A 24,290-nucleotide genomic window follows, 5' to 3' on the forward strand; every position below is an offset into this window, starting at 1 on the left:
AACAAGTTTGTTTCCATTTACAGGAGATAATCCTGCCCGCTTCTTGTTTAAAATATCACCTGAAAGTGAGAACAGATGTTCGCATGGCACTGTTGTAGCCACCACTGCAAGATATTTATGTGCCAGATGTGCTAAAGATTCGTATGTCCCATCACGCTTCAACCACCATTCCAGAGAACATGCATCCATGCTGATAATAGGCTCTGCTCGATAATGATCCAAAGCAGTGCAGACCGCTGCATGTTCACTTTACATCATCTGAGTCAGATACCACCAGCAGAAGGGTGATTTTCTTTTTTGGTGGTTCAGGTTCTGTAGTTTCCGCATTGGAGCGTTGCTCTTCTACGACTTCTGAAAGCATGCTCCACACCTCATCCTCTCAGATTTTGGAAGGTACTTCAGATTCATAAACCTTGGGTCGAATGCTGTAGCTATCTTTAGAAATCTCACATTGGTACCTCCTTTGCATTTTGTCAAATCGGCAGTGAAAGTTTTCTTAAAACGAACATGTGCTTAGTCATCATACCAGACTGTTATAACATGAAATATATGGCAGAATGTGGGTTAAACAGAGCAGAAGACATACAATACTCCCACAAGGAGTTCAGTCTCAAATTTAATTAATGCATTATTTTTTAACGAGCATCAGCAGCATGTCCTCTGGAATGGTGGCCAAAGCATGGAAGGATACACAAATGCTTAGCATATCTGGCACATAAATTCCTTGCAATGCCAACTACAAAAATGCCATGTGAACGCCCATTCTCACTTTCTGGTGACATTGTAAATAAGAAGGGAGCACCATTATCTCCTGTAAATGTAAACAAACTTGTTTGTCTTAGCGATTGGCTGAACAAGAAGTAGGACAGAGTGGACTTGTAGGCTCTAAAGTTTTACATTGTTTTTGTTTTTGAGTACAGTTATGTAACAAAAAAATGTACATTTATAAGTTTCACTTTCATAATAAAGAGATTGTACTATTGTGCTTGTGTGAGGTGAACTGAAAAATACTATTTATTATTTTTACAGTGCAAATATTTGTAATCAAAAATATAAAGTGAGCACTATACACTTTGTATTCTGTGTTGTAAGTGAAATCAATATATTTGAAAATGTAGAAAACATCCAAAAATATTTAAATAAATGGTTGTTTGATAGGTTAGACATTAGGAAAAATTTCCTGATAGTAAGGGTAGTTAAGCATTGGAACAAATTATATAGGGATGTTGTGGAATCTCAGTCATTGGTGGTTTTTTAAGAACAGGTTAGACAAACACCTGTCAGGGATGGTCTAGAAAATATTTAGTCCTGCCTCAATGTAGTGGACTGGACTAGATGACCTATGAAGGTCCCTTCCAGTCCTCCATTTCTATGATTCGAAATAAGGCTATAAAATCATTGTGACAGGCAATGGATTCTTCTAGATGTTTCTACACTGCACAGCTTGTGGAGCCCTGATCCTGACTGGGGCCTCAACCATAATACAAATAATAGAATAACAGGGTTGGAAGGGACCTCAGGAGGTCATCTAGTCCAACCCCCTGCTCAAAGCAGGACCAATCCCCAACTAAATCATCCCAGCCAGGGCTCTGTCAAGCCTGATCTTAAAAACCTCAAAGGAAAGAGATTCCAACACCTCCCTAGGTAATGCATTCCCGTGCTTCACCACCCTCCTAGTGAAAAAGTTTTTCCTGATATCCAACCTAAACCTCCCCCACTGCAACTTGAGACCATTACTCCTCCTTCTGTCATCTGCTACCACTGAGAACAGTCTGGATCCATCCTCTTTGGAACCCCCTTTCAGGTAGTTGAAAGCAGCTATCAAATCCCTCCTCACTCTTCTCTTCCGCTGACTAAACAATCCCAGTTCCCTCAGCCCCTCCTCATAAGTCATGTGTTCCAGTCCCCTAATCATTTTTGTTGCCCTCCGCTGGACCCTTTCCAATTTTTTTCACATCCTTCTTGTAGTGTGGGGCCCAAAACTGGACACAATACTCCAGATGAGGCCTCACCAATGTCGAATAGAGAGGAAAGATCACGTCCCTCAATCTGCTGGCAATGCCCCTATTTATACATCCCAAAATGCCATTGGCCTTCTTGGCAACAAGGGCACACTGTTGACTCATATCCAGCGTCTCATCCACTGTAACCCCTAGGTCCTTTTCTGCAGAACTGCTGTCTAGCCATTCGGTCCCTAGTCTGTAGCGGTGTATGGGATTCTTGCGTCCTAAGTGCAGGACTCTGCACTTGTCCTTGTTGAACCTCATCAGATTTCTTTTGGCCCAATCCTCTAATTTGTCTAGGTCCCTCTGTATCCTATCCCTACCCTCCAGCGTATCTACCTCTCCTCCCAGTTTAGTGATTATACTAATAATCTCTCAGGTTATCTAAAGTGGGTCTCCAGCTGTAAATACTAATACTAGTATTAGTCTAATTTTAAAATGCACAGATAAATACAGTAACACTGTGGGGGGGGGGGGGGGAGAAGAGGAAGGTGGTAGTCCATTCAACTTTTACATTACTGAAAAATACTCTGAGCAGAAGGGAAGGGAATTGAGGTATCAGCAACAATTGCACCTTGATTTCTCTTTTACAAACTTTTGACATTTGTTACAGCTTAAGCAGTTTTCCAGGGTTCTTCCTAAAGACAACCCCTTTCCATATGTAACGCTTCCCCCCTTTGTGCTCTGGTACCAATAAGAGGGAGAGACAGCAGAGACAAGTGTGAAGTGAGAGATGCACAGTAATTGCAAAGGGGTACAATGTAACAAAATAAACCTTACATTTTTCATTAGAAAACAAATCACAGAATTTAAATATGCATTAAAAGGAGCAACAACTTTAAAGGTAATGTAATTAAAAATAAAGTCATACATCTCTTTTTCAAGCTCTGCATTCAGTACTGTAATCTGTTTTAAACAATTTTGTTCATTTTCAACTGCACCAGTTAACCGTACTTCCAAATCACGTACTTCTTTCTGCAGAAAAAAATTTCACAAGTGCTTATGCATTTATAATATATAGTTTCTGAATACTGCTGCAAAGAAACAGACAACCCAAAACTTCATAAACCAATCTATGGACAGCTGTTAGTCAGATTACATTTATATAGCATTGTATGGACTACTATGATATTAAATGTTTGCATTAAAATATTTCATATAGCTACACAAGACAAATCCTCTCCCTAGTGCATAGCCTGAGTAACCAGGTTGTAAGTGTTTTGTTTGAGTGCATAGATGGGCACATGGACTCCTCACAAACCCAATGGAAGTTTGGGAATACAACGAATTCAGGATAGAGCCTTCAGTGAGGAATACATAAGATGTTATTAGGATGTATATGCAAGGGATGTGCTACAAAGAGGAGGGCAGAGCACGCCCGCACATCCCTCCATTCCATCACCAATACAGAATCCCAGAGAAACAGGAATCCATAATAGTTGGAAAGGGCAGGTCATGGAATCCTTGTGGACAATACATGTCAAAGAAATAGTTACTGTAGGGTAACTAACCATTCTTTCTTCTCTGACAGACTGGCCACATGGATTCTCCTCTTGGTGACACTCAAACAGCTACCCATTTGCTTGGTTGATGCTAGTGGGAGTCCTACTTAGATAACGTCAGGAATCTTCCAACTGTGTGGACTAACAAGCTCTGAACAACATCATACTGAAAACTGGTACTCCTTTCATAAATGAGCTGTTTGAAAGACTGTTCTGACAAGGTCTTTGCAAAGTTGGACCTCTGCAGAGCTTACAAGCTATTAAGGATCTGGGAAGGAGACTACGTTCCATACCAGGGCTGGCCATGTCAAGCATCTGATCATGCCGTTTTGCATTGTGCAACACTCCCAGCAACCTTCCAGCATTTCTTTAATGACATCTTCAGGGACAAGCTGGACAATTTGTCATCATTTTTCTAGATGACATCCTCATTTTCTCTGAAAGTCAGTATCTTCATTTTCATCCCGTGTGCATTGTCTTGGAGAGACTCTGCCAGACCTCTACGCAAATCAAGAGCAACGTCAGTTTGATAAGGATATAATGGAATTGTTGGGATTTATTGTCTCACGCGAGGGACTCACCCTGGACCCCCAATAAGGTGGCAACAATATCTGAGTGGGCCACTTCCAAGGATGTATGCAATGACTCCTGGGGTTCACCAATCTCTTCAGGCAATTTATTAAAAGGATTCTCTAACATTGGTTGCACCCATAACGGTGATCCTACGAACAGTGGCCTGGTTTGCCTCGTCCATAGAAGCTCAGTTGGCTTTTGATCAACTGAAATCGGCATTCACCTCAGCACTGATTCATGCAGATCCTACAAACCATTTATGATTGAGGCTGATGCCTCAAATTTTGCCACAGATGCAATACTATCTCAATACGTGGGCAGCTGCAACCAACTCCACCCCTGTACCTTTTATTCTCAGAAGCTAACCCTGGTGGGAAAAAAATGATATTTGGGATAAGGGGCTATTGGTTATTAAGTCAGCTTTCAAGGAATGATGACACCTCTAGAAGTAGCCCAGTTCCTGCTCAAAGTCCTGACAGACCACAAGAACTTGGAATACCTATGGATTGCTAGACTTTTTAACCATTGCCAGATCCACTGGTCTCTCTACTTTTCTTACTTTGCCTCTGTTGTAAGTTATCACCTTGTGAGAAGAAATGGAAAGACAGATGCCCTCTCCCACAAAGACAAATATCTCAAAGCAGGCGATGAGTTTTCTGCCACCATGCTCAAGATGTCCAGCTTTGTCAACAAGATTACTGACAACAGTCTGATGTTCTCCAATGACATGTTCACAATCCAGATCCAACAGAGCTTGAACGATGTGGGTACCCAACCTGACTCAGAGTTCTGACTACAAAATGGCCTCCTCTACCACAAGAGTTGTATTTCTGTTTTGGAGGGATAAGTTATGCTTTTGGATTACATTTGTTTTGACAGCCCAAATATCTGCAACTTCAGACAAGAGTTCCTGGAATACCCAAAAGGCATCCACTGTTGGCACCAGGGCCAGATTGATAGCCTCATCAGGTGAGGAAGAGAATTCCCTGGGTATTGAGGGAAACTGCAGCGTCTCCCTAGCCTGCCCTGTTGGCTCTCCCTCCTGCTCTTTCAGTTCCAGTGAGGAAGCCCTCGCTATCATTGACAAACAGATAGCAAGATCTCCTCCTCGTGGCGGCTTTTACCACAGGGAGTGACTCCAGGGCTGATGGGATGGCAGGCCCCAATATGGGCAATACAGCCATGGTGGCATCTCATATTGATACTGTCTAGGTTGTGGGTGGTCCATTCATTACCATCTTGCAGAGGGCCAGATACTGATTGTCCTTTGGGTATCTCCTAGGGTATCATTCCACCTTCTCTGACGAGGAGTTGCTGTAGAAGCCAGGAGAGAAAAAGGAGAAAACCTTCTTCAGGAATGGTGGTGCCATCAGGTGTAGGTCCAGCAAGGATGGTGCTGGTACCAAGATTGGTGCTTGAGTCAATGTTGGGAGGCACAGTGAAAGTGAAACCATCAAACCTTGGTGCCTGAAATGATTTCTTAGTCAGTGTCATGGTCGGGGCTTGAAGGTATCTTGGTGCCAAAATAGATATAGGGGCCAAAGTCTCTCTGGCTTTCTTTGATATTGGTGCCCTGCCACTGTCTCTAGAACTGGAATGCCTCAGTAGTAGGTCTTTGAACTTAGAGTCTCCTTCCAGGGAACCCATGATGTTCACTGAGGCAAATGCAGCTTCAAGCGCTCTGTGCTGGATTCAAAGTGTCCTGGGTCTCTCTCTTCCAGTGTCAGTGCCAAGGAGGTCAGCACTGATGTTCTTCTTCGAGTGCTTGTTCATGTCGATTCCAAACAGGTGTGTGCGCGTGCACGTGCACAGTAGCCAGAAGATTTTTCCCTTAGCAGCTGCCGTAGGGTCAGCCTGGGCGCCCCCGGAGTTATACCTTCATGGCGCCCAATATAGAGCGCTGTTGACCTGCCACCCCCTCCTTCTCACTGCCAGTGATGGTAGCTGGAACTTCCCTGGCTCTTGCTCCGGCAAATGGCTTAGCAGTTCGACTCTCGTTGTATTCTTCTTGTTTAATCAGTTTAGTTTGTTACCTAGTTAATTAGTCGTAAGTTCCGTTACAGGGTTTTTTCCCCTAGGCTTCCCCCCATTTCTTGCCACACCGGGACATGCCGTGATTCCCGGGTTTCAAGACCTGCAAGGACTGAGCAAAATGCATGCCAGGGAGCAAAGTCAGTCCCCAGACTCCCGACACTTCGAGGTGCAGCGCTGCCTCGGTCCTCGTATTCCGAGGCTTCCAAGTTGGAGTGGGACTCGTACCGCTCCGACTATAGTGGGAGCAGAAAGTCATCCTCCAGGCACCATAGGAGGTCCCGACAGTGGGCCTCTCAATGGCAAAATCCAGCTCGGTTGCCCTTCTGGACTCCATGGGCTTTCCTACAAGCCCAGGGTTGGAGCCAAGGCTCTCGCTCAGGTGCCGCTTCAGTCATGTCTGCTACCTTTATCCCACCACGTCCAGTGTCTGAGCAACTACCTCTGGCATCTATGCCATCATCTGAATCAACATTGCCGACGTCGGCACCAACATTGGCAGCCCCTTCGGCAGTGCCCTGGGCTCCAGAGGTGCCAGCGCTCAGGTCACGACGCCAACAGCGGCCTTGGCACTGACTGCGGCACTGGCTACAGCACCAGCCCGTACTAAGGCACCAACGCCGTCATCGACACTGCCTGCACCGATGTTGACAACCACCATGGTGCAGACACACTACTTGACAGTGCCTCCTGCACTGACCGGGGTGGGGGTGGGAGGGCGATGTCAACGCTGGTGCTCTTCTCGGCACCAAGACCAGACTATCAATCCCCACTGGCTCACAAGATCCCTCGTGCAGGGATGGAAGGGAACAACCACCTCCCCTAGTGACCTCCTCCTCATCTTCCCCAGAAGAAGCACTCGCAGGCGCTACCATCGCCTCAGCCCTGGAAGACTCCAGGGTGTTGCAGCAACTGCTCTGCCAGGTCGCACAGGGTCTGGGCATTAAGGCGGAAGAAGTTACAGATGATGCAGACTCTATGGCAGACATCCTTCCCCCTTCAGGCCCTTCCCATATCGCCTTACCGCTAATTAAGACCCTGACATGAACAACACATCTCAAAGAACAACAGTTATGAGAAGGTGAGTAACTGTTCTTTTGCAGTACTGGAGTACCCATCGGTGCCAGTGTCAACTTTCTTCCAACTCTTCTCCCTGCTGGAATCAGAAGTGTGCCGGGTTGCCAGGGCACTTGCAGAGGAGAGCCTCCTTAGTGCCTAACAGGACATATCTTCTCCTGGATTTTTAAATGTAATATATGTAATGTAAAAACTCATAAAAACATTTAAATGGTGATACTGGGTCAGACCAATGGTCTATCTAGCCCAGTATCCTGTCTTCCGACATTGGCCAGTGCCAGACGCTTCAGAAGAAATTAACAAAGCAGGGTAATTATGGAATAATCCATTCCGTCATCCAGTCCCAGCTTCTAGCAGTCAGAGAAAGATTTAGCAACACCTGGAACATGGCATTGCATCTCTGACCATTTTGGCTGATAGCCACTGATGGACCTATCCTCCATGAACTTATCTAATTCTTTTTTTAACCTGATTATACTTTTGACCTTCACAAAATCCACTAGCAATGAGTTCCAGAGGTTGACTGTGCATTGTGTGAAGAAGTACTTCCTTATTTTTATTTTAAACCTGTTTTTAATTTCATTGCATGCACAATAATTTCTGCAAGTCACTAATCAGGATATTCGAGCGCATTATATCAATAAGATATTTCTGAGAAAAAAGTCACCCTTTCTACAGACCTCTCTGATTTGAAGACTATCCTTCATCTCTTTTTCTCTCTCTTGTAGTTTCACAATAGTGATCTCAAGATGTTTCTTTTCAGATAAAAGTCCTTGAACTTGTTCCTGTTTAAGAACATTGATCTCAAAATTTACAAAATTAGGGCTTGGACATATAAAGAATAAGCTTAATTGGCTAAAGTCAGCCCTGGCATACATGGGCATATTTTTAAATATAATTTCTAATTACACAACCAAATGTAGGACCATAAGTAACATTGTATAATAAATACATATACATTGCAACCAAGTTAGACTGCATTAATGATTTGGGGAATTTGTCGATGTAGATTTATTAATTCTAGTTGATATTATAAAGTTGTTCTTATGAAACTGTTGTATCATGGAATGTGGATGTGGCATCCACCATTTTCTGCCAGACCAGGAGCAATAGTCATTCATTAAACCTAAAACTGTTGCCTATTAAGGTGGAAACACCTTGGGCCAACAGGTTGGCAGAGGCTGGGAAAAGCTAGTCCCTACATCTCCTCTCAAGAGAGGGGGAGTGGAAAATCCCCAGTAGCAAAGGATTGTTGGTGGCCCGTATAACATGAGTGATAGGCTCACTGAGACAAACAGGAAACTTTGACAGCAATGAGGAAGAAATCGACTTGCCTTCACCGGGGGAGGAGAGGGAGGAGCTGGGAGGGTCCAGTTTAACTGTGGAACCAGCCAAGATCAGAGAAAGTTAGCTGACCTAGAAAGGCTCTGTAGTGACAGAAGGATCCCAGACACCCCAGAGGAATCTGCCCAAGCCCAAAAAAATCTTCAAAGTGGTAACAAAATTGAGGCAAGGAAAACACAAATACGTGTGTTTATTATTTCATCTAAATCTGCCTCTCTCTCTCATATGCTGTTACGTAAAGAGTAAGTGTTGTAGAATCCTGTAAAAAATCTGTTTGATGGCTTTCACTATCACATGTCCCTGAAGGGTTAAACACAGAAGGCTAACACATTCAATAGGATTCTAGGAAACAAACAAGAGCTGCTCGGGAGGCTTGCAGGAGATGGCACTAGTTTCAGGAGATATGCATTTGGACCATAGCATCCCCACTGCCAAGAGTTGTCAGACACAAGATCTGCACTTGGAGTGTATGCCTAAAGGCCCAAAGCCGGGGACAATGCTAACCACCACCAGCCCCAGCAAGCTAAGGGCACGTGGGGTTCAGCATTTACATCCCCTCACTGCAGTGTGTCAAGTGCCTAGCACGGGAAGCTTAACCAAATCTGTAACAGGGAGTCAGTGCTGCCCGAATCTAGGATTCACAGGGCCTGGAGTTGGCCCCAGGGTGACCAGGTAGCAAGTGTGACAAATCAGGGCACTTTGGGAGGGCTTGGTGTGTGTGTGCATATAAAAGACAAAACTCCTAATATTGGGACGGTCCTGATAGTATTGGGAAGCCTCGTCACCCTAGTTGGCCCCTCGGCCTGTTCTAAGGGGAAGAACGCTCCCCACCTGATCGAATGATGTGGGATACAACTCCAGTGAGGGAACTGTGGCAACTAGGGCCCTGAATCCTTTCTATAGCTTCAGACCCTTGAAGGTTTTGTCTATAAAGGGGCACTTGCACTACCCCAACAGGCACTGCTATCTATAGTTTGCCAACCTCTGCAAGCTGGGCGTGTGCATCACTATAAATGGGAATCTTATGTACTGGCGATTCTCAAAGAAAAGCATCTTCCCTTGGGTGGTGGTGGGGGAAATCTATAAACAAAAAAATCTATAACTTTTGAAATAGCTAGTTCAAGAGGTAACAAATAAAATGAAATTTTAAGTACAATTAACAAGAAAAACCACATGGTCTAACCTTAAACTCTAAGTGGTCAGAGTCCCTAATTTCTCTCTCTTTTATTAATATCGTTTTTTCTGATTGTTCACACACTAACTGCTGCTCCAAATCTTTTTGAAGTTTTACTGACCTCTCCTAAACAGTAAAGGAAAATGTTTTAACATGTATCTTACAGTAAGCTGAGAAGATTTATTAAATATGGGTTATTTTCAGTCATATTTTTATACAACAAAGAATACATACTACTCCCTCTCCCCCATCCTGCCCCACTCAATGTCAATGCTAGAAGTGCCTCCCATCCCATGCCTGGGTAAACCCCACAGATGACGGAACGCAAAGGGGACCATGAAATCCACTATGAACCATACTATGCCAATCTAATAAAAGTGAAGAGTACTCAGATAATACAGTCATAGGCACCAATATAAGACTCTACTGGATTTAAGGAATTCATATTGGCAGTGTCACAGGGTGACTGGCTCCTTGTAAGAAGGGATGGGGCCAGGTCCACCAATGCCCTAATTAATTAGCTCCTTCCCAGCCTGAGGGGATGATAATAAGAGAATTGGCTGACACTTAATGGACACATGGGCCTTAGAAAAGAGCTGAGGGTTGGCTGGCAAGGCAAGAGGCCAGGTACTCCAGGGGAACCAACCTGGGGAACAGTGCTCTGTACCAGAGAGACTCAAAAGTAGCCCAGAAAGCAGCAGAGAAGAGTGTTCAGAAAATACGCTGAAGAGAAGCCCATGAAGGGCAGAAAACAACATTTTTGTTTGTATGGACTTTTAGTAGGACTTTTGCTACCCCAGAAGGTGTTGTTTGTGACTTGATCAGAGGGCCAAGCCACATCTACAGCACCAACTTGCGTATGTAGAGTTTAAAGAGGCTCTGAAGAAGAGGGAAACGGAGGCAAAGTACTACAGAGCTACCCCGGGCAGGCAAGGGGTGCTGCCGAACAGACACACTCTGTTAGAGGGTCAGCACTAATTCCTGAAGGTACTTCCCTAAAGGGAAATACCTAGTATGTGTCATTCCCGTCCATGATGATTCACTGGGGAAAAGATGGATAGAACTGCAATTCCTTGTTATGCCTGACATACAGGAAAAAATAATGCCTCGTAGGGAGAAAATGCAATTCCATTGAAGTATTTCCAATGGGAAATTCAAAAGTGTCTGTAAACACCCACAAAAGGCTCACGCCACTTCCCGCAACCCCACAACATGTCTGTAAAAATGGGAAAAGTATACAGGATACCCTAGTGTGAGCGCTTTGATGAAAGACTGTCCATGCTTCAAGCTGGAAGGTGTAAATTCCAGCTTGAGGAGACATATACACTTTAGCTATGATCATGCTAACATGCTAAAAATAGAAGGCAGCCATGACGGTGCAAGCAGCTAGTTGCCTTGAATATATAGCTGGCCTCTTGGAAAGGTAAGTAGTTGGAGTGGCTAGCGCCACCTGCTGCTCATGCCACTGCAGCTACACTCTATTTGTATCACATTAGCTTGATTAGAAAAAGCATGAGTGTACCTCGAGTTGAAATTTATACTTTCCAGCTCAAAATGTAGACATGCTCTTTGTTAAACATAACATTCTCAAAAATCTATAGCACTTTGTGTGAAGTTAGAAGTTTAACAATCCATACTGAACACCAAAATAGACAGTCGCTCTAAAAGAGCTTACATTCTAGTTTTACAAACTACAAGTTACAGAAAAAACAGACCACACTGGGAATCCCAGAAGGTGGCATTAAAAATATTTTTTTAATTATTATTGGAACTCATTTCACACTTCAGCCTCAAATGTAATGTCAGAGGAGTTCAACAGGGGTAGGAGTTTGCAGACATCATGGAAGAAATTAGTATTTAGAAAGGTATCTGAATGAAGACAGGGTGAATGCTTGGCATACCAAGGCAAGGTCATCCCATCCATAGGAGATGGCATGCGAAAGGATGGAAGTGCAGAAGAAAATGAATAGGGCATCAAGGCTCATTTCATAGCCATACACAGGAAACAAACATAAGAGATGAAGTCCAAGACGTAGGCTGTGGTGGAGTCGAGGAAGGCCCAGGCAAAGGAGAACCAGAAGTAGTATTCAGAGACTTCAAAAGAGATGAGTGAAATAGTCTAAATCAGTGGTTCTCAAACTAGGGGCGCCGCTTGTTCAGGGAAAGCCCCTGGCGGGCCGGGCCGGTTTGTTTACCTGCCACGTCCGCAGGTTTGGCCGATCACGGCTCCCACTGGCTGCGGTTCGCCGCTCCAGGCCAATGGGGGCTGCGGGAAATGGCGCGGGCCAAGGGATGTGCTGGCCGCCCTTCCTGCAGCCCCCATTGGCCTGGAGCGGCGAACCGCGGCCAGTGGGAGCCGTGATCGGCCAAACCTGCGGACGCGGCAGGTAAACAAACCGGCCCGGCTCGCCAGGGGCTTTCCCTGAACAAGCGGCACCCCTAGTTTAAGAACCACTGGACTAAATGATCGGTTAGAAAGTTAAGTTTAGTGGCAGCTTTTGAATAGATTGGAGATGGTTGATATGGGTCCCCAGGAAGCCTCTAGAAGGGACGCTGGACCCCAAATGAAAAATAAATGTCTTTAGACTATTAACATCTAGGACAATTTATATTTACCAAGGCTTCTGTCAGATCTTCAAGTTGTGTTTCTTTGTCACTTTTTAGTTTGGACATCTCTTCTACAGCAAATACAATGTAAAGATATAATACAAAATGGATACAATTCTCTATATTAATATATTATCAACATTGTTTGCCCCTTCAAAAGCCTTTTAGGCCCTAATTCAATAAAGTACTTAATTTTGTACTAATTAGTAGCTTTATTGACTTCATTGGCACTGCATGTGCTCAAAATTACAAAATATACTGAAGTATCTTGCTGAATCAGGGCCAAACATATTGCCTTTTTATTTTTAGTTTCAAGTCATGAATGAAAATTAATTTATATTTTACCACTGAACATATTTTTCTATGGAGTTAAAAAAGACATTGGCCCAAATCCAGAAATCTTGACTCAAAGCTATATTCTGCTCTAAATTATATATTGGTACCATGACCTAATTGAAAGCTGAGCTGGACAAATATTTCAAAGAAGTATTCGTGAACATATATTTCAATAAAAATTAAATCATTCACTTCAATGGTATTCACAACCCTTCTTAGGTTTTCCACAAACACATCTATAAGTGAATTGTTGTTTGCAAGAATGTACATAGAAAGCTAGTTTTAGAATACATATGCAAATGTCTGCTTGCACAAACATTTGGACCGCAAGTATTTACATGGCTATCCTGAAATCTCACTGATTTCCCTCCTCCTGTTTAATAAAAGTTGCAGCTATTCAATCAGGAAGTAAATTCCATAGTACTGTTTTTTAGACACCAATCACATACCACAAATAATGATTGCTAATATTCAAGACAAACAGTTCACAAAATACCTTTTGGTTGAAATATTTTTGCATAAGGCAATTATGAAAAAAAATTATATATATTATTTATAAGACTATGAAAGTAGTGAACATCTTAGGGCCAGCATTCCGGATCAGTTCAAACTCTGCTTCACAAGGGATCTGGGAAAAGGGAGAAAAGGCAGTTTATGTTGTCATCTTTCTACTTCCTCAATCCTGGAACTGATCCTCAGTATAATTTAGAGCAGTCTAAAAAAAGACAGGTACTAATCAACATTACACGACCAGAGGATCTCTCCACATTGATCATATACACACTACACTATGAATCAAAATACAAGACACTGGAGTGGGTATTATACAGATAATACCAACCTTCTCAAAGAACTAATACTGATATTTTTACCTGTAACCAGCTCTTGCAAAAAAATTCATTCCTTTTTCAGCAAATCTTACCCAGTTCAACAGATTTATTTTGGAGCTCTGAGGCAAGTATTTCTGACTCTTCTTCAAGTTTCTTCAACCTATTTAAAAGCATAATAAAAAACAATATTTTTCCATGTAGGATTTAAACTAGAAAAGTAAGTCATATTTCTGTTGGAAATACAATATGTCTATCTGCCTGCTAACAAGCAGATAGGTAAATATATTACACATATAGGAAAGTAAGCTATGAGAAATTTAAGTACCAAACATTCTATCAACATGTTGCTTGAATAGCAAGCATAATAAAATTAGTTAAAAATAAATTGATAAAAAGATACATTCCCAAAATGTAGATTTTTTTTAAAGTAAATGTTACATTTTTTCAAAAACATCATGTCCAGATTTTACCCTTAGACCACTATGAATCTGGAGTAATCATAGAAAAGTCAGTGCAGTTACTCCAGATTTACACCAATTTATGTGAGAGCCAGTTTTAGCTTCATATCCCCTGAATTTCTCATAACTTCTACTAGTGACATGACATTACAGTGCAATGCAGTCTATCTCCTGAAAAACTCCATTACAAGAACTGAATAAAATACCCACTTTATAGATCAATTTCTAGTTTTGCTGAGATTAATTTTGATTACCATCAATTACTTCTTGCAAAAAACCCCAAACATTTTAATGACAAATGAAATGAAAGAACATTAAGTAGCACTAAACAGTAATACTATTATATACCCACTGAATGTCCATATCACTACATTTATTATTATTGAACACTTCTATTACAGTACTGCCTACGGGTCCCAACTGAGATTAGGGCCACACTGTGCTAAACACAACACACACACACAGTAAGAGGGGAAAAAAAACGGTCCTAAAAAGCTCACAGTTCAGAAAAAAAACCCAAAGGATGTGAGAAAGTAAGGATGATACTTTACAGATAGAAAACTGAGGCACAGAGATTAGGTAGTTTACTCAAGGTCACACAGAAAGATCTGGGAACTGAACACTGTTTAGTGCCTTAAATCGCAAGATCATCCTTTCACTCTAAATATAAAAACTTTTTTAACCTATTTTGTTCTCTTTTCAGCAACTCTTTCAAATTAGAAACAGCAATTTCAAATTCTTCAGCCACTGATGCATGCAAAGCCCTAGTTTCTTTAAGTTCTTCCATTTGTGCTTCTTTTTCTACAGTGACTTCAATTAAGGTTTTCATTGCAGTCCGTAATTCGTTTTCTAAACTCTTCTGAACAGTCTAAATAGAAAAGTGTAAAAAAATAAAATTTGTTGTAAATATGTGTAAGACATTACCCGCCATATTCTTCATGGAAATATGGATATGACATATCTGAAATGTACTTTATACAAGATGGCTCATGTAAGGTGTCACCGGGAAGGTTATGATTTACTGAATGTGTTTATCCAATTTGTATGCATGTATTATTTTTGTATCTGAAGCTGGGAATATTGACCATGTCTCTGTATTTCAAATGTGCTACATTGGATGAGGCCAAATAATGTAAGTGGCTTACTGAAGACAATGCACACAATCATAAAGATTACGTCATGAACTGTGTGCAGCAGAAACCTCTCAGAGATAGCTCTACACAATGGGAACTGTTTGACCCAGGTCACAACAAAAAAGCTTTCCAGCAAGTGGGGGGGAGGGGGATAAAAGAGGGACAATGACAACATGAGTGACCTCACTCTCCCTACAACAACACACCTGAAAACACCTGAGGAACAAAGACTGAACTGTGGAAAGTGCTGGTCCCAGGCTGTAAGGATTTTTAGCTTGTGTAAGAAAACGTGCAAAAACCAAGGCAACTTGTGCCTTAAGAATCTGCCAGCCTGTTTTTCACTCAGGGTGAGAATTTGCTAATTTGTATCCTACCTATCTAGTGTGTTAAGCTCAGTTTGCGGCTTTTGTTTATTTACTAAGGTAATCTGCTTTGTTCCATTTGCTATCCCTTTAACCACTTAAAAATCTACCTTTTGTACTTAATAAACTTATTTTGTTTATTATTAAACCCAGTTTATGTAATTTCTAAGCAGGGGGGAAGAAGTTGTGCACATCTCTCTTCACATTGAGGAAGAGGGCGGATTTTTATGAGCTTGCGCTGTGCAGATTTTTCTAAACAGTGCAAGACAGTATTATTTTGGGTTTATCTCCCAAAAGGGGTGTGGACGTGAGTGCTGGGAGAGTCCTCTCACACAGAGCTGACTTCAGTTTGGCTGTAGCTGGGTGTGGCGCGACCTGTATGTGTGTGCTGCAAGAGGCCGGGGAGCCTAATTCAGCAAAACAGGGAGTGGGAAGCCAGGCTGGTGAAGAAGGAGAGGCTCAGTGAAATCCCCATACATTAGGCGACATCCCAGAAGGGGGATCCAACTCGTCACGATGTATAGTAGCAAGCAATTACAATTCATGGTTCAGATGAAAAGTACTGACAGTTGTTTCTACAAATTACACATCTACCTTATTTATGTTACATTTTGATTTGAAAAAAAAGTTAGAGCAAGTCATACCTCTGTTTTTTGCAGCAAAACTTTAGCTTCTTCCAGTTCTCCCATCAAATGTTCCTGTTTGCTCTGTGATTCTTTTAACATTTCTTTTTGTTGTTCTAAATGACAATTGTTACAGATAAGATATACACTAATGTTTCTAAACATTATGTCATGTACCAAACAAATTTGACTGTACTCTACAATAATTTGTACAATATATGCCACTTAAATAATTTATCTCTCTCAATAGTTTAAGAGAGAGACATGAGAGAGCACTGCATACATATCACTTTTCATTATGTAAATAGAAAATACACGGAGTACTTAATAAATAGATATTATTTATAAAGTTTAATTAAATGTACCCATCCTAGGCACAACATGGTATATATAAAAAAAATATAAAAAACTTACAGCCTTCCAAAATAAATAATTATTCCTCATCTACTCAATGAATTAGGACAGGTTTCAGAGGAACAGCCGTGTTAGTCTGTATTCGCAAAAAGAAAAGGAGTACTTGTGGCACCTTAGAGACTAACCAATTTATTTGAGCATGAGCTTTCGTGAGCCACAGCTCACTTCATCAGATGTGTACCGAAAGCTCATGCTCAAATAAATTGGTTAGTCTCTAAGGTGCCACAAGTACTCCTTTTCTTTTTTCAATGAATTAGGACTCTCTCCACAATTTTACAAAGCAAAGGAAACAGAAATAACTTAATTACTGATAAAATGATATAATTTTATGTGTCAAAATCACTGAAAACATACCACTATTTTTAAGAAGTATTTAATTTAATTAAAAGCGGCTGATTAACAGTTAAGAAGACTAAGTCCTTTCTTTGCCCTTTGCAAGTTTCACTCAAAACACTCATTGACATGTCTCAACCATGAAATGGAAGGCCCCTTCTAAAAGCAGTTCAATGTCCAACTCCATTCAATCCTCTGCCTTTTGCCTGCCTACAAGGATGTCAACTCTAATGCCATCTGTAAAGGTATTTTTTGGAGATGTGGAAACATGTCCAATAGAGAAAAGAGTGAAAACACCATTTATTTCATTGGCTGCTGAACAACTGCTGGAAACTAACAACTTTCAATAACCAGTGACCTAGGGTGGTCTACACACAAAAATTGTACCCTTTTAGCTATATTGAGATAGTTAAAATGGAACTCCTCCCACAGTGTGGACATAGTTATACCAGTATAACTTATTCCTACAAGGGAATAAGCTATATTGGTATAACAGTGTCCACAGCAGCATTAAAAAAAAAAATCACACCCCCAAAACAAATGCTTACATTGGTACAAAAATTGCGTGTCCATTATACCGCGACAAAAACAGTCTACCATGCTGACCAACATTGTGTCTGAATTTTCTTGTTTTCTCTCTCTCTCTCTCTCATCAATCTGTCTGTACCCATCTGTTGTCTCATTTTATACTTAGATTATGAACTTTTGGGAGCAGAGACTATCTTTTCTTTTGTTTGTACAGCACTTAGCACAATAGGGTCCTGGTCCATGACTGGGGCTCTTAGGCAATACAATAATAATAATAAATAATTGTAGACCAGACCCTAGAAATAAAAGTTTGAACATACTGTTATGGCATAAGGTGCTAACGGTTTGTCCATTAGGGTGTCACTGATCTATAAGCACCCAGATACTGGTTAAAGAGATTGTGTGGATTAAAGCACTGGTCTGTCTGGCAGTTACAGCTTTGAGACTCCTTTGTACTGAGAAGCAGGTGAACAATGCCAAGGCTCACTTTTCCAGGCCATGTGGTCTCAGTGAGTAGCCTTGGACTAAGGGTTTCACAGGTGTGGAAAAAAAGGACACAGGAATTGTTTAAAAGAAGCTGGGTTTGTTATCAATTTGAGACCCTCCCTGGAGAGCAAGACAACTGCTTCTTAGGACTGCGACAGGGGCACCTTACCTGAGGTTTCTACAAAAGGTATCTGCTTATCCGAAGTTTGTTACCAACTCCATTCAACCCCTAACTGCACTTGTGTATATTTTATAAACAAATCACACTAACAAAATACCCAATTCCATTTCACCCAATTTCTGCTTCAAAACAGGAAAGTGATCTGCAAGTCCCCAAATTCCACCAGTGCTCAGCAAAAGAATAACACCACCATGATCAATCTCTAGCTTTTCTGTCTCTTGCACTATTACAAATAATGCTATTTGGATTATAGCAATTAAAATTCTTACTTGTTGCTTCTTCTAAATCAATAATCTTATCCCTTGACTCCTGCAACTGAATTGTGAGGTCTCTCATTTTATTGTCTTTTTCACCACTTTGTACAGTCAGAACTGATAGCTAATGAAGTGAAGAGCAATTACAATATATAAATAACAAGGTCTAGAAAAGACTACTAACTTCATATTGTTTTCATATTTGTACATTATATGCAGGATTAGGATTTCATTGAATAACTGCAGAAAAATGAATACAGCTCAAGAAAAAAATACGGCGGCATTAACCAAATGTCCATAAAAAAAGGCACTGCAGTCTGGAGACAGCAGATCTGCCATCAAAACTAGACTGTAAGTTCCAACAGGATGGAGGTGTAGAAACTTATATTTAGGGAGAGTGGAGTATCCATTCAGACTCAAGTAGTCTCTTGATGTCATTTCCTACACTTACATCAGTGCCTGGTCAGACTGATTGCCACCTCCTCAGATCCATTCTCCCCATGAACCAACAGGTCCATCTTCTGACCCTTCTCAAATTAAAAAAATTAAAGAAATAAAACCTTCTTTCCACACTATTGATTACACTCCTAATACCACCACCACACGGTTCCACAACTTGCCCACCTTTCTTGGCTCCCTTAATACCATGACAATACCCTATTCCCTCTCCTAGTCTCAGTATTCCTCTAGTCAGTCGCTGGTCTGATCTGTTTCCTGATCCTTCCTCCTAGCTTCTACATCATTCTCTTTCCCCCATCTCTTCTTCACCAGCAGATGTGGAATGAACCTTGCTCAAATTCAAAGACTGTCAGAACTCTGTATTTCTTTTATGGTGCTTTGTGGGGAAAAAAATAATGGCATATAATTCCCATTAACATTTTAATTCAAACAACATAAAGCAAGAAGCACTCAATTTAAATATCACTTATAATAATAATTTTCATCCTTCAAAAGTACAAAATCTTTTACAGACAACAAAGCACCTTTTTAAGAACTATTCTGGTTTTTTCTGCACTCCAACTAAATTAGTCAACAACAATAAAATCAGTTGATATTTTTGCTCCATATAATGCAAATTATATTTCCAAATAAAAATGTACAAATTGGACTTTACATTAAACAAACCTGCTTTTCCTTGACATCTGTTTCCATTTTGTATTCTTTTTCAAGCTGTTCTACTTTTTCTGCTGCTTCTTTTACTTCAGAAATAAAATGTAAATACTTAGTACTTAAACTAAACATACTTCAAGAAATCAAATATAACTGTCATTTTAGAATATATGTATATTTATATAGCTTTGTCATTATAGATTTACTGCTGAGGTATGTTTGAAGCTATGAACTATTCAGAGAAAATATTTTTTGCAATGTCTCTTCACATATTTATTCCAATATTATGTAAAATGGGAAGTCAATGAGAATTTCATGTATAGAAATGATGCCAGGCTGATCACTTGAGTGTAAATAAGCAAATAATGAGCCCAAATTTTTTGCTGGTATAAACCAGTGCAGCTTCATCATATATCAAGAAGGCAACTACAGAAAACAAGCAGTGCCACTGTGGGCTGGGCTCCATAAGAAGAAAAACAGTGTCTGCAAAATTCCTATGGTGATAGGTACTAATACAAAACCCTAAAACAGAGGCAAAACAAGAACAAAGCTGACTGGAAAATAAATGTATGCAGTGTTGTTGTATCCATGTTGGTCCCAGGATATTAGAGAGACAAGGTGGGTGAGGCAATATCTTTTATTGGAGCAACTTCTGTTGGTGAGAGAGAGAGAAGATTTTTAGAGCTACACAGAACTCTTCAGGTTTGGACAATGCACTATGTACCCCAATAACAACTAAGTGGGTGAAACAAGACAATCACTATACTCTCAAATGAACTCTCACAGAAAAATGATAAAAGACAAAAAACATAGTATCATAGAATCATAGGACTGGAAGGGACCTCAAGAGGTCATCTAGTCCAGTACCCTGCACTCATAGCAGGACTAAGTATTATCTAGACCATCCCAGACAGGTGTTTGCCTATCACTTGTGCGTGAACACTTTTCACAAAGCGATTACTTTATATCTGACCTTTAAGTCCTTAGCCTCATTGGAAACATGCCTAACACCTTCAAAGAACGAACCTAAGAGCTTAAATTCAGAATTTTGCTAGATTCTAAAAATCATGGACTGAACAAAAGTTCATTTGAGAGGATTTATGGCTTATCACAACAATCTATAAAGTACTTACCCACCCAATAACTGGGTTGGTGTTAACAGGCACTTCAACTTCAATGGTCCCTTGAGATGTATGTTAACTTCTTACGCTAAACAATCTGTCACAGCTTGTAATTAGATGAACCTGTGACTCTGAGTACTCTACTCAGACCTGAAGAGGAGCTCTGTGCAGCTTGAAAGCTTGTCTCTCTCACCAACAGAATAAAAGCTGTTACCTCACGTACCCTATCTCTCAGGTGAATAAATGTTATTTTCAAGCTTTTAGAGCAGTGTTTCTCAACCTGCGGCCCGCTTGCAGCCCAATCAGCACAGAGCTATGGTCCACGCGACATCCTCAGAGCCACAGAGGTACTACTGGATGCGGCCCACAATGGTAAATAGGTTGAGAACCACTGTTTTAGAGTATTACAGATATACAGGTTCCAAACCTGCTCCCACTAAGGGTATGTCTACACTACGGAATAAGGTCGAATTTATAAAGGTTGGTTTTTTTAGAAATCGGTTTTATATATTCGAGTGTGTGTGTCCCCACAGAAAATGCTCTAAGTGCATTAAGAAAAGGAGTACTTGTGGCACCTTAGAGACTAACCAATTTATTTGAGCATTAAGTGCATTAACTCGGCGGAGTGCTTCCACAGTACCGAGGCTAGAGTCGACTTCCGGAGCGTTGCACTGTGGGTAGCTATCCCACAGTTCCCGCAGTCTCTGCTGCCCATTGGAATTCTGGGTTGAGATCCCAATGCCTGATGGGGCTAAAACATTGTCGCGGGTGGTTCTGGGTACGTATCGTCAGGCCCCCGTTCCCTCCCTCCCTCCGTGAAAGCAAGGGCAGACAATCGTTTTGCGCCTTTTTTCCTGAGTTACCTATGCAGACGCCATACCACGGCAAGCATGGAGCCCGCTCAGGTAACCGTCACCCTATGTCTCTGCTGCCCATTGGAATTCTGGGTTGAGATCCCAATGCCTGATGGGGCTAAAACATTGTCGCGGGTGGTTCTGGGTACATTTCGTCAGGCCCCCGTTCCCTCCCTCCCTCCGTGAAAGCAAGGGCAGACAATCGTTTCGCGCCTTTTTTCCTGAGTTACCTATGCAGACGCCATACCACGGCAAGCATGGAGCCCGCTCAGGTAGCCGTCACCCTATGTCTCCTGGGTGCTGGCAGACGCGGTACGGCTTTGCTACACAGTAGCAGCAACCCCTTGCCTTGTGGCAGCAGACGGTACGGTACGACTGGTAGCCTTCATCGTCATGTCCGAGGTGCTCCTGGCCACATCGGCTGGGAGCGCCTGGACAGACATGGGCGCAGGGACTTAATTTAGAGTGACTTGACCAGGTCATTCTCTTTAGTCCTGCAGTCAGTCCTATTGAACCGTCTTATGGTGAGCAGGCAGGCGATACGGATTGCTAGCAGTCGTACTGTACCATCTTCTGCCGAGCAGCCATGAGATGTGGATGGCATGCAGTCCTTCTGCACCGTCTGCTGCCAGCCAAAGATGTAAAAGATAGATGGAGTGGATCAAAACAAGAAATAGACCAGATTTGTTCTGTATTCATTTGCTTCTCCCCCTCCCCTGTCTAGGGGACTCATTCTTCTAGGTCACACCGCAGTCACTCTCAGAAAAGGTGCAGTGAGGTAAATCTAGCCATGTATCAATCAGAGGCCAGGCTAACCTTCTTGTTCCAATAAGAATGATAACTTAGGTGCACCATTTCTTATTGGAACCCTCCGTGAAGTCCTGCCTGAAATACTCCTTGATGTAAAGACACCCCTTTGTTGATTTTAGCTCCCTGAAGCCAACCCTGTAAGCCGTGTCCTTAGTCGCCCCTCCCTGCGTCAGAGCAACGGCAAACAATCGGGCATCTGAGAGTGCTGTCCAGAGCAGTCACAATGGAGCACTCTGATGGGGCTAAAACATTGTCGCGGGTGGTTCTGGGTATGTATCGTCAGGCCCCCGTTCCCTCCCTCCCTCCGTGAAAGCAAGGGCAGACAATCGTTTCGCGTTTTTTTTCGTGAGTTACCTGTGCAGACGCCATACCACGGCAAGCATGGAGCCCGCTCAGGTAACCGTCACCCTATGTCTCCTGGGTGCTGGCAGACGTGGTACGGCTTTGCTACACAGTAGCAGCAACCCATTGCCTTCTGGCAGCAGACGGTGCAGTATGACTGGTAGTCGTCCTCGTCGTGTCCGAGGTGCTCCTGGCCACGTCGGCTGGGAGTGCCTGGACAGACATGGGCGCAGGGACTAAATTTGGAATGACTTGACCAGGTCATTCTCTTTAGTCCTGCAGTCAGACCTATTGAACCGTCTTATGGTGAGCAGGCAGGCGATACGGATTGCTAGCAGTCGTACTGTACCATCTTCTGCCAGGCAGGCAAGAGATGAGGATGGCTAGCAGTCGTACTGTACCATCTTCTGCCGAGCAGCCATGAGATGTGGATGGCATGCAGTCCTTCTGCATCATCTGCTGCCAGCCAAAGATGTAAAAGATAGATGGAGTGGATCAAAACAAGAAATAGACCAGATTTGTTTTGTACTCATTTGCCTCCTCCCCTGTCTAGGGGACTCATTCCTCTAGGTCACACTGCAGTCACTCACAGAGAAGGTGCAGCGAGGTAAATCTAGCCATGTATCAATCAGAGGCCAGGCTAACCTCCTTGTTCCAATAAGAACAATAACTTAGGTGCACCATTTCTTATTGGAACCCTCCGTGAAGTCCTGCCTGAAATACTCCTTGATGTAAAGACAACCCCTTTGTTGATTTTAGCTCCCTGAAGCCAACCCTGTAAGCCGTGTCGTCAGTCGCCCCTCCCTCCGTCAGAGCAACGGCAGACAATCGTTCCGCGCCTTTTTTCTGTGCGGACGCCATACCAAGGCAAGCATGGAGGCCGCTCAGCTCACTTTGGCAATTAGGAGCACATTAAACACCACACGCATTATCCAGCAGTATATGCAGCACCGGAACCTGGCAAAGCGATACCGGGCGAGGAGGCAACGTCAGCGCGGTCACGTGAGTGATCAGGACATGGACACAGATTTCTCTGAAAACATGGGCCCTGCCAATGCATGCATCATGGTGCTAATGGGGCAGGTTCATGCTGTGGAACGCCGATTCTGGGCTCGGGAAACAAGCACAGACTGGTGGGACCGCATAGTGTTGCGGGTCTGGGACGATTCCCAGTGGCTGCGAAACTTTCACACGCGTAAGGGCACTTTCATGGAACTTTGTGACTTGCTTTCCCCTGCCCTGAGGTGCATGAATACCAAGATGAGAGCAGCCCTCACAGTTGAGAAGCGAGTGGCGATAGCCCTGTGGAAGCTTGCAACACCAGACAGCGACCGGTCAGTTGGGAATCAATTTGGAGTGGGCAAATCTACTGTGGGGGCTGCTGTGATGCAAGTAGCCCACGCAATCAAAGATCTGCTGATATCAAGGGTAGTGACCCTGGGAAATGTGCAGGTCATAGTGGATGGCTTTGCTGCAATGGGATTCCCTAACTGTGGTGGGGCCACAGACGGAACCCATATCCCTGTCTTGGCACCGGAGCACCAAGCCGGCGAGTACATAAACCGCAAGGGGTACTTTTTGATAGTGCTGCAAGCTCTGGTGGATCACAAGGGACGTTTCACCAACATCAACGTGGGATGGCCGGGAAAGGTACATGATGCTCGAATCTTCAGGAACTCTGGTCTGTTTCAAAAGCTGCAGGAAGGGACTTTATTCCCAGACCAGAAAATAACTGTGGGGGATGTTGAAATGCCTACATGTATCCTTGGGGACCCAGCCTACCCCTTAATGCCATGGCTCATGA

General features: G+C 42.6%; 1 protein-coding gene across 1 annotated transcript in view; it reads right to left on the reverse strand.

Annotated features, from left to right (window-relative positions):
• The window catches only part of SYCP1 (synaptonemal complex protein 1), a 74,196-nt gene that overhangs the window by 36,435 nt on the left and 13,471 nt on the right, over positions 1 to 24,290 (reverse strand). Inside the window, 9 exon segments of the mRNA XM_048826802.2 lie at positions 2,875 to 2,978; positions 7,867 to 7,971; positions 9,714 to 9,830; positions 12,321 to 12,382; positions 13,570 to 13,637; positions 14,619 to 14,803; positions 16,075 to 16,169; positions 18,265 to 18,373; positions 19,375 to 19,448. Of these exon segments, the coding sequence (XP_048682759.1) occupies positions 2,875 to 2,978; positions 7,867 to 7,971; positions 9,714 to 9,830; positions 12,321 to 12,382; positions 13,570 to 13,637; positions 14,619 to 14,803; positions 16,075 to 16,169; positions 18,265 to 18,373; positions 19,375 to 19,448 (919 nt within the window).

The sequence above is a fragment of the Caretta caretta genome, chromosome 21 (genome assembly GCF_965140235.1).
Source record: "Caretta caretta isolate rCarCar2 chromosome 21, rCarCar1.hap1, whole genome shotgun sequence".
Taxonomy (NCBI): Eukaryota; Metazoa; Chordata; order Testudines; family Cheloniidae; genus Caretta; species Caretta caretta.